This window comes from Prionailurus viverrinus, chromosome F2 (genome assembly GCF_022837055.1).
Source record: "Prionailurus viverrinus isolate Anna chromosome F2, UM_Priviv_1.0, whole genome shotgun sequence".
Classification (NCBI taxonomy): domain Eukaryota; kingdom Metazoa; phylum Chordata; class Mammalia; order Carnivora; family Felidae; genus Prionailurus; species Prionailurus viverrinus.
Window position 1 is genome coordinate 44648483 of NC_062578.1, and position 11299 is coordinate 44659781.

Here is an 11299-nt window from a genome sequence, read left to right on the forward strand (position 1 = left end):
TAATGAGGAACCTCTCGAAGCTCTGAGCAAGTGTTCTTTCCTTAAATCACTGAATTAGATTTTTTCTAGTTCCTTTTCAGTGATCTGAATTTATGAGCGATTAAGTGCCCATTCATTGGACCATCATCACGTTGAAGAGGCTACCGTACAAGACATGTTCCTGCTGTAGCCTGTTAGACTGTGCTTAAGTTACCTTCTAGTCTGTGCTCATATTTTTAATAAGTGCTCACCTCTCTTGCCTTATATTTATTTTTTATACAGTAACCTTAGAATTTCATATCCTTCATTCCCTATAACTATCTCTCTCAGCCTTAGGTTCTGTCTTTCTGTCTTATTTTTTTTCTGCCTTCATCTTCTTAAACCTTTAATCCTTCAGTGTCTAAGAATAGTAGTCACATAAAAACAAAAATATCATTATAGAAGTGTATTAATGTCTGTTTTTAATTTTTTAAAAATTACAGTTTTGATCCTTTCCCACGTAGAGTATTAAAAAAGTCAAATTAACTCTAGCAGTGCCCAATCTTCTAATTGCATGTTTTCTCCTCAAACAAAATATCCTCAAACGTGTGTCTCTAATTCCATATAGGAGTAGAAAATCACTGAAGCAGCTGTCAGCCTGGTGTGGGCCCAGTTCTGGACCCCGTTGGGCAGCCCAGCGAACTCCCAGCAGCGGGCAGCAAGCATTGACCAGAGAGGCCTGCCTGTCCATCTTGGACCGTTTTCCCAGGGCCCTGGTATGGGTCAGCCTGTCCTTGCTGGGGAAGGGCAGCCCTGAGCCGCACACCATGATCTGTGTTCCAGCCAAGGAGGATTTCCTCCAGCTCAGTCAGGATCGGCTGTACTGTGGGCCCCACGAATCCAAGCACAGTGACCCATTCAAGAGCAAGATCCGGAAACAGAAAGAGAAGAAGAAAATAGAGAAGAGGCAGAACCGAGGGTGCACTGTGTCTGAGGGTCCTGCCGGGGCATACCCTGCGGCTGGGCACCACGCTCTGACCCTGGGCTTGTGGTCAGGCCCTCTCCCGGATGTGACTTCTCATTGCTCCAGAGTTCTCCTTGGCTTTGTCACCCAGGGAGATTTCTCCATGGCTGTGGGCTGTGGAGAAGCCCTGGGATTTGTTAGCTTGACGGGTCTGCTGGATATGCTGTCCGGCCAGCCAGCCGCAGAGAGGGGCCTAGTGTTGCTGAGGGCCCCTGCCTCTTTGCAGTATCGGTTTGCGAGAATTGCCGTGGAGGTGTGAATGCTGGTTTACGTCCTCGCAGGGCGTAGATGTTAACTGTTTGCCAAGTCCCACCACTGGAGAGCTTTGTTTTTGCCATGTTCTGTTTTAAAATACCACGTGAAATGCCTTGGAGACCAGAATAAAAGAATTCTGTATTATGCATGTGATGAAATACTGACATCATTCCATTATTCCAAGATCATTGGTCTCCATCTTTACCTGCCCTTGCTCAACACTTTAAAATTATTTGCCGCATAGCTTTTATATTTTGGTTTCTTGGTCTGCGTAATTCTTGCTGAAAATAATCAGAAGCTCTCCCGTTTTCTTGTTCCTTTTTTATAAGGAACAAAGGGCTGTCAAGCCTGTTTGAAAAGCCTTATAGATGTGTGATAAGTAACAGTGGTTGTTTAATGACTTGATTGCTGCAGAAGAGGAAAAGGCTCTAAACATCTGGCCTCTGTGCATGAAATTGGGTTCCCTGTCTGGACCATGTTCAATTCCATACCGGAACCCACATGCCTAACGCTTTACACCATGCAGATGGAAATTGTGGAAAATTTATTGCTGCCCATTTTCAGGCAGGCTCGGTGTATGGCAGAGGTGTTGGGGTGGAATCTGAATGGGGTGCTGATCTTTAGGACCGTTTGTCCTCTTTGCTGTTGAACAACGCATGATTCTAGGAGTTTCTGGATTTTTCTGTGCTTTTTGTTTTTGCAAAGAATTTCTCAAAAACACCGTAGAGGATGGTTCTCAAAATATGTTCTATGAAATGTGTTATCTAAAAAAAAAAAAAAAAAAAAAAGAATCCAAGGTCAGATTGATTTGGGAAATTGGATTAAACCCAGTTAAGCAATTTCTTTTTAAAGGATTTCTAGAACCTTCCATGTGATAATGCACATTGTGCCTCTCCAGGAAGTGGATAACAGCTTACAGTATTTTCTAAATCTCTTTGATGCCAAACTTCGTTTTGCAAGGAGCACTTTGTAGGACCAGTGTTTTTAGGAACACACTTTGGGGAATGTGGCTGTATACTGCAGCACTCTGCAAGGTAATGACTTTTCTTTTTAATGTTTATTTATTTTTGTGAGAGAGACGGAGTGCAAGTGGGGGAGGGGCAGAGAGAGAGAGGCAGACACAGAATTTGAAGCGGGCTCCAAGCTCCAAGCTGCCAGCACAGATTCCGACGTGGGGCTCGAACCCACGAACCATGAGATCGTGACCTGAGCTGAAGTTGGATGCTTAACTGACTGAGCCACCCAGGCATCCCTGCAAGGTGATGATTAAAATAACAAGCTGCTTTTAGACACTCATGCAGTCATGATGTCCACCTGACGTTTGAGCAGGGTGTGAGGTCTCATCTTCTCTGGAAGAGTAGAGTCATTGGTTTTTTCACTTGTGGAGAAAGTAGGTGCTCATTCACTTTTAGTATCCACGTGTATGGCACACCGTCAGACCCTTGTCTTCCAAGCACACATTTCTAGCAGAGTTTGAGTGTGGTTTGTTTTTTTAACTTAACTGTACAGTTAAGCATTATTTCATGTAAATGCGTTGGGTTTTTGCAGTAGCATTTGGTATAAATGCCTTTGGGGGTGACGAGTTGGGGAGAGAGACAGCAAGTGTTACAGTAGCTAATGAAATGTCTGATGTTTCTCCTCTCGCCATGCCTCTGGATGTATTTGTATCCAACCCAAATGAGACTGAAAAAAATAGTGTAACTTAGGGGTGTCTGTAAACAGAATAAATTAAAGTGTCACCTGATGTTCCATTGTGAACGTTTATTGGACCATTCCTCAATTTGTTTTCTAGGCCCTGAGCCACTTCATCTGTGGCTTAGCTCTCTGGATGACAGAAGTCTGAGCGTGCTGTGAATCACCTGACCTCATTCCGTGCAGCACCCTGCCTGGGGCCTGCTGCCTGCATCATGAACAGGGCAGTTAACTCTGTTTTGTGGTAAAAGGTCAAAGAACTAGGTGCTGAAAGGATAGACTAGCATTTCCCAAAATCTGTTCGTGGGAGCTCTGGCCCCTGGAGATGTTTCCTGGAAAAATGTGATGGCTAAATAAATTGGGGAAAAGCTGTATTCCGTATTCTCCTATTGAAGATTCACAATGAATGAGTGTACTCAAGGCCCTGCAGATACCTTCAGGAAGGAAAATCACAGACCTGCCCCCCACTTTTTGTTTTGTTTTTTTTTTTTTATACCTATTGTCCAGAGAAGACCAGTTTCATAGATTATAGTTTGCAAAACACTGATATGCACATATTCAGTGAAGGATGCATTTCTTCTATGAAAAAGACATAGGAATGGTCTTATTCTCTACAGCAGTAAAATGAATAAACATGTTTATTTTGATCCTACAAGTGCTACAGAGCTACCAAAAAAGTAGTGTGGCTCCTGGCCTCTTGTCATGGGGGCAGAGTCTTCAGAGTTTGCAAAATCAGGAAGTGTCCTAAAAAGCAGAGTTGTGAGCTGAACGCCTGGAGACCAGCTACACATTTCCTGAGTTGTGTGAGAAACAACTGATTCTGTAGGATCATGCTCAGCTTTTACATAAGTAATATTTTTACATTAATACATATTCATCATTGAAAACTTAGGAAAAAAAAAAAGAAAACTTAGAACATGCAGATAAGCAACAACAACAAACTTAAAATCACCTGGATTTTCACCACCCAGATGTAACCACTGTTACCTTTCTGGTACATATCCTTCCAGGCCTTGAGGCGTGTGTCTGTAGTTTTCTTTTCGGTAAAATAAAAGAGCTTCATGGGGCACCTGGGTGTCTCAGTCGGCTAAGCGTCTCTTGATTTTGGCTCAGGTCGTGATCTCACAGTTCGTGAGTTCGACCCTCGCACTGGGCTCTGTGCCAACAGTGCAGAACCTGCTTTGGATTCTCTCTCCCCCTCTGCCCTTCCCCTGCTCATGCACACCTTTCTCTCAAAAAAAAAAAAAAAAAAAAAAAGCTTTGGTAATTGCTCATCTGAAATCCTACGTGGTACCTGTGCAGGTTAAGTGCATATTGCCAGTTCCTTATGGAGCTTGTTTAGTGTGACCCTGAATGTTCATACCTTTATTGTAGGTAACTGACCCATCATGCACTCATTGTATTGCTGACTTGGCTGCTGCAAGCCTGGGGGGAGGGATCCTTTCTTCCCAGCCAGGGGGAAGTGAGGTGGGCAGTTGACAGCTGGGTGGACTCTGCTGTGGTCTTAACTGGTCGGGACTGGGCTGCTTAGCAGGTGATAGAAGATAAAGACCAGCAACTGCGGGTTACTCAGAGCACCACCCCCAGTTACACAGCGGTTCTGGCCACTGCTGTTCTCTCCAGAAGTCAGTAGCATGGGTCTCTTTGACAACCGTGGCTTTCAGTCCTGGCTGCACATTAGAATCACCGGACAGCCCAGGCCTCTTCCTCCAGAAAGCAGTCTCGGGTTGGGCCCAAGCAGTGGTATTTCTTTAAAGCCCCAAGGCTGTTCTGATGTGTGACTTGGGCTGAGGCTGTGGTGGTAGGACGTCTGGCTCTTTGGATTCCCTGCATCTTGGGAAGGTGTGAATGAACCTCACCACTCTTGTGCCTTTAGCAGGCCCAGCTCACAGGTCTGTCGACTGCACTGTGAAGCAGCTAGGTGGGAACTTAATGAGAGGGCCGGGTGGCCCTGAGTGGGGACTTCCACCTGGGGAGAAGGCCTGGTTTTGAAAGAGAAAACAACATGGCTCATTACATGTATAACCTTCACTATTTGGGAGTATAAAATATTTTCTCTGGGTGAGTATCCTTCCAGATCATCAGTTCTCAAACTTGGCTGCACCTGGAATCACTTGGGGAGCTTTCCAAGCCCTGGGGCCTGGGGCCCACCTCCCAGAGATGCTGATTTAACTGGTGAGGGCTGTGACCCAGTGTCTGGGATTCTTAAGAGCTCCCAGAGGTGACTTGGCAGCCAGGGTTGAGAACCAGTTCTAGACTTTTAATATGAGGTTCCAGTGTAATTAGGCAAGGACACAGAAGCCTGTCAGTAACGCGGAACCGTGCAGGGTGGGAGCAGATGTAGGCTGTCTTGAGTGGGGGGCAAAGCTAACACTGATGGCCCTGGGTAGGATCCTGCTGGACCTGAGGAAACAGCCAAGTTCACGTAATGGCATCTTCCCTTTCCCGCTTCTTTAAAGTTAAAATTTAACCAGGTACTGTTCTGGAAGAACCGCGCTAACCATCTGCGTGCTTTCACCAAGGAAATGTTTATAAACATAGAACTTTCCTTGTTCTGCCCTCTTTTGGTTCCTTGAATAACCAAGCTCTTGGTGACTCCAGGACTTGGATGCCCTGTGCTCTGTGTTCACGGAACGTTCCTTCCCCTCTCCCCCCAGTTTCTTCACCCTTGTCCCCTTTTATCCCATCCTTCCAAATTGATTTCATATTTCTCAGAGAGGCTTCCCCCTGCCTACATTATTTTCTATCACAGAAGGGGTTTATTTCTTGATGATATCACAACATTCTTTGGTTGTTTACTTGTTTATTAGGCTGTGAGCCTCACGAAGGGGAGACCATGTGTTATTTGATCATTCTTGCACCCCAGGCCCTATCTGAGCCCCTAACCTGTGCCTTGTATTTAGTATATTTTTGTTGAGTTGCGTTAATCAAAGCATGTTGATAGTAAATTGTAAGATACTGTTTTATCCGAGGCATATGTTGCAATGGACTAAAGAGCCACTAGGTGGTGCCAAGACCTCATGAGAAAGCAGCCTGCTGGGCAAAAACAAGATACAATTCAGTCGTGTATGTCATTGTGTAAAGGGGGGCGGGGGGTAATGAAGTTACAGATCAATCAATATTCTTTCTTTTGGGGCAGATCCATACTCTTAAAATCCTAGTTTGAAAAGTCTCTGTGATTTTTAAAGAGGGTCCTAGATAAGAAACAATTTGCATATCTCAAAAGTGAGTCCCCTCCACGTTATCCCTGGGAAGTACACCCCCCCCCCCTCCCCGCCCCATCACAAGCCGAATGCCTCCAATGACAGGGAGCTCATTCCTTCAAGGATGCTCCCTTGGCACCATACTGTGGTTGAACTACCCCTTCAGCCCCAGCTTAAGCCTATCTCCCCTCCTCCTGACTTATGTCCACTGATATTGAGAGCCAGACCTTCTAGGAAGGGAGTTTTGCTTTCTCTTCTCCAGGCTAAAAAAGCCTCATTTCTTTAGCTTTCCTTCTTGTTTCCAGCATCTCACGGAGGATCTTAAATTTATTTTTTGGACACAACATAATTTGTTCCATGCACAATCCTGCACAGCTGGGTGATCCTCAGGCAGGGCCGCTGGCTTCAGGGAGTCTCAAATGTTCTGGGTCACCGTGGGCCCTCTCGGAAGTCTCCAGCCTCCTCTTCCCTTGCTCTGCAGGATTCAGCCGCTACTACTTGAGGCATGCGTGAGCTTGGTGTTTCTCAAAAGCAGAGCCTGGAACAGCTTACCTGCGGGGTGTTTATTTTAGGAAGTGACCTAAGGGGACAGAAATGTGGAGACTGGCAGAGTGCAGGAGGAAGGAGTGGAAGCTGATCCAAGCGTGCATTGTTTAGCCGGTTGCCCGTGGGCTTACGCGCCTCTGAATTGTCCTCGAGAGAGAAGGCAGTCTTCAGTTCCCAGCTTTCAGTCCTGCTGGTCAAGGGTTGTCCCAGGGAGCGTTCCTTTCCTTGCCCCTCCGGGTTTGTACAGGTGCTAGAATAGCTGAGTCTGCTCTGTGGGCATCCCATGGAAGACCAGCAAGAAGCCCCTAGGACAGAAACGAGGTGCAGCTAAGACAAGGTGCTGTTGGGCCACACCTGTGCCCCTCAGGTTGCTGCAGCTAGAGCTGGACAAGTGTGCCGAGGGAATGTGAGCCGGGAGAAAAGATGTCTAGCCCAGAGCTCTCAGGAGGTGGGGTGACTATTTCCTGTTGTGACTTATGAGGAGCCAAGAGGTGTGTGTGTGTGTGTGTGCGCGCGCGCGCATGCATGGGGGGCGTGGGAGGAAATGTCAGGGGTGCCTGATGAGCACTCTGGAATAAATACCAGCAGTTGGCATATAGATGTAAAGTTGATCTTGCCAAAGCGGGGCGGGGGAGGGACAGTTACGGTCGGGCTTCTGCGAGCCCTCAGACTGGATCTGGGCAAGGAGCTTGATTCTCCTGTTTGTGGGCACTACCCGGCGTGGTTCTGAATATTTGCCACTGTGTGCCTGCAACAGTCATTAGGGCACAAGCCCTGACACTGTTGTCGGGAGATGTTCTGTGGGCTCCTCCAGGGCTGGCTTTCCCAGCATTCTTGCCCAGCGAGGCCTGCAACTTCCTTGTGCTCACCCCCTGCCCACTTCATCACCCCCACTCCCAGCCCTCACCCCCTCATGTTGATCGGTTTCCTCAGTAAAGTGGAGGAGGTTGGGGAACAGTCCTGCCTCTTACAGGGCGTTCCTGAGACCTGCAGCATTAGAAGGGCAGGATCTCAGGCTGCACCCCAGACCTGAAACAGGTCTGCACTTGAATAAGACTGCTAAGGGGGATTCGTGGTCACAGAAAAGTTGCAGGAGCAGTGGACTGAGTCAGTGGCTTCCAGACCTGGTGATCATCAAAAGCATCTGGGGAGCTTGCTAAAAAACAGAAATTTCTGAGCGTCTGCGGTGTGGCCCCCAAGTCTGTCATTTTTATTAAGCACCCTACATGATTCCAACACAGACCATTCATGGGATCGGGCTTGAGAATCACCAGGATGGGCATCTTTGGGTTTTTGCCAATCCTGAGATTCTGGTATTTTTGATGCTGACTTTTCACAAATGTGAATGTCACTCTTTCTGGGTGTTAGCATTCGTAAGGCCTAAATGTTTGCTTGTTTGCTTGTTTTAATAGTGAGGCCTAGTTTCTGGTTGTTAAATATTCTGGTCGAGAGCTTGTGTTTCTTCCAGCATTTAAGTAATGTCCGGGTACTTTGCCAGGCCCCGCAAGCTCCCACGACCTCACACTTTGGGGATGCTCCGGTGGCGTCTGGGACGGCCTGTCAGCCATTAGGCTCTGGATGGATTTGTCTGAGATGCCAAGACCTGACTCCCTGTTGAGAGATGGAGCCTGAAGCGTCACAGAGAGAGGTCAGAGCGTCTGTTTGCATTTGGTCTCATCTGGCATCTTGGATGGCCCCGAGTCATTCCTGTCCCCCTACATCATGCCCACACAAGCCTGAGTGGTCTCGAGGCCAAGCCTTTGCCCGGGGAGCCGTGGCTCGGGCGTCTGTGGTGGTGCCCCCCCCTCACAAAAGGATAAGAGCCGAGTGGGCTTGGCACTAACTGGTCCTCAGAGTGCCCAGCACTGGGAGGTGAGAGGAGGGAGGTCGAAGCCCTCAGGGCACCCCACCAGGCTGAGAGGCTACAAGAGGCTCCAGACCGAAAGAAAGATTTCCTCAGAAGGTCTTCCTGGAACTTGGGCTCTCATGCAAAATAATACCTCATGTCATAAAATTCCATGATGCATCATTATTTTCTGCCTGTCACTAGCCTATAGGGCTGTCCCTTTGGAAAAGTAGGAACTGCTTCTTACCAAGGGCAGAGCTTGGCTCCCCACACAGCTTGGCAGTCTTACAAGTGACCATACCTGGGCTGGGTACTCCCTGTCGGGAAGGAAGTGGTGGCCAAAGAGAAGCAGGCCTTCAGTACGGGGACAATGACGGTTGGAATTTGGGGTTTTGTTTTTCCTGGGCAGGCATCATCACAGAGGGCTCTTCCCCTCCCTGCCCTTCCCAGAGGGTAGCGATGAGGCTAGCTGTGGGCTGGGTGTCCGCCATGTTCCCAGTCTAAATCTGTAGATTCTTCCCTAAGTCAAAGGGGAAGGGACAGTGGGAGGTGGGGGGGTGTGGTAACCAAGAGTCAGGCCAAGAGCAGGGATGGCTAGGGAGCCCCCAAACCCCAGCATGACACCTCCCTCATCATAGTCATCCATGGTTCCTTAGCCTTTATCTCCCTGAGGTGTGAAAATAATTAGTTCTACCAGTTTGGCCTGTGGAATGGAGTTTTAGTTCCCAGTTATTTCATTCAGCCATTAGTAATGATAAAGAGGGAACACTAAGAACCCACCATACACTAGGCTTCATGTGCAATATTCCATTTAGTATTTGCAACCACACTTTTATCATTATCTCCATTTTTGCAGACAAGGAAACTGAGGTTTAGAGAGGCTTGATAATTTGCTGGAAAGACACAGAGTTGGGGTTTGGGCATAGATCAGCTGACTTCAAGTCTGAGTTCACAACGGCATGCCATGCGGTCCTTCCACCCATCCCCCATCCATCTGGGCACAACGTGTCTCCTGTTCTGTGCCGGGCACCGGAGGGGTTAGATGCAAACATGAATCAGGCGGGGACTTGTCCTTAAGCACTTCAAGGTCAATGACATGTTGCTGTGGTGCCATGTGAAGGGTGTTGGGATTTTGGCTCTTGGTCTGGCATAGGAATCAAGCTTTCTCATCCTGATGTTTTCCTAGGAAAAGATGGTCCTGAGTCCCAGGAGATTTATTTCATTCGCTTTTCTTGCTGTTTAATTTTGCCCTGATATGCTGCTGTTATTTATGACTCCAGCACCACCCAAACCATTCATCTTGCCATCGTTAGGCAGTTATGAAAGGCCTGTGATTACGTCTCCCAGTTGGCCTGCTCGTATTTAAAACATCAGCCAAAAGCAAAACATGAAAACGCACACACACACACACACACACACACACAGCCACCCCTTCACCTAGAAAGAAGTGGGTACACTATGCAGCATTCTTTTTCTGAATCCAGAGAGGTCGTCACCAAGCACTGGCCTCTCCTCCCGCTCTGCCCCGTGTTGGTCTCCAAAGCCTCTGCTCATTTAACTTTTTGAATCTTGCCCATAAATCAGCGGGCCTGGCTCCCCAGCCTGCATCACTCTGAGCCTGCTGCTCCCTCGGCGGCTCGTGTGGGCCTCCTTGGGCAGTTACTCAGTCCCGGCAAGGATTAATGTTAATCTCCCGTTCATGTGATTGAGTCAAGAGTTATTCTTTCCATCTGTCACCCCCTAGGCCAGAGTTCTATGTCCTTGCTTCCTCCTTCCCGGAGGTTTCTGAAGGCAAATGGTGGCACCCCTGCCTGTGGACGTCGCAGGGTGAACGTTGGGCAGCTTTCCTACAGGGCGCCTGGATGAGGCACAGACTTGAGTGATGGGGTGAGAGCTGAGGGGCCCTGAGCAGGCAGGTGCCTTCTTCCACGCACCCCCCCCCCCCCACACAATGGTGCTGAGAAGGAAGATTCTCTAGTCACACAGCTTCCCCGTAGCAGAGCTGGGACCAAGAACCCAGGTCTCCTGACGGGGCCAGGTGCTTTCAAGACCAACTTTTGAATACAGATTTTTTTCCGGAAGAGTCTCAAATCCCTGAAGGAAGAGAGCACGTTGCCATGCTGGATTCAAGTTCTGCATCTCCTCTTTCTTCCTTTCGGCCATCCCAACTTTTCTTCAGCGGTTCTGCCCTGCGCGTTTCTCCTCTCAAGGTGCCGCCTGGAAGGCTTCCTTCAACTCCCGTCACTTCTTGGCTGAAAGGCAACGGGCGGGTCCTTAAGCAAATTCAGTGTTCTTGTCAATAAAAATGGAAATAAAATTGTCATCTACCTTGCTCTCTTTTTTTAAAGTTTATTTATTTTGAGAGAGAGTGAGAGAGCATGTGAGTGGGAGAGAGAGAGGGAGAGAGAGACAATCCCAAGCAGGCTTTGCCGGCACGGGACTCTAACTCACAAACCGTGAGATCATGACCTGAGCTGAAACCAAGAGTCACGAGTAACCGATTGAGCCACCCAGGCGCCCCTCTACCTCGTTATCTTGAAGTGAGACTCAGAGGAGTCATAGAAGCCCAAGTGTCTTGTTGAGCACTTGCTGTGTACCTCTCACAGAGCCTTGGCTTATTTGGCATGGATTATATCTTTAGATCCTTGTGGCGATTCTATGAGTTTTATCATCCCCGTTTTATAGAGAGGGAGACTGAGGTTCAGTGAGGTGAGGGAACTGCCAGGGTCACGCCACTCGTTGGGATCAAACCCACATCTGTCAGCGTCCTTACCC

The 11299-nt window shown here is 48.1% G+C and overlaps 1 protein-coding gene across 2 annotated transcripts in view; it reads left to right on the forward strand.

The window, feature by feature from the left end:
• POP1 (POP1 homolog, ribonuclease P/MRP subunit) overlaps positions 1 to 3096 on the forward strand; it is a 34016-nt gene extending 30920 nt beyond the window's left edge. The window contains exons 16-17 of one of the 2 annotated variants that reach the window (XR_007148650.1): positions 587 to 2271; positions 3030 to 3096. Coding sequence is in view for 1 of the 2 variants with exons in the window: in XM_047842637.1 (XP_047698593.1) it covers positions 587 to 1241 (655 nt within the window). In the remaining variant the exon portion in view is untranslated. Of the gene's footprint in view, positions 1 to 586; positions 2976 to 3029 lie in introns of those variants that run through there. The other variant, XM_047842637.1, reaches the window with a different exon arrangement.
• Positions 3097 to 11299: the final 8203 nt, after the last annotated feature.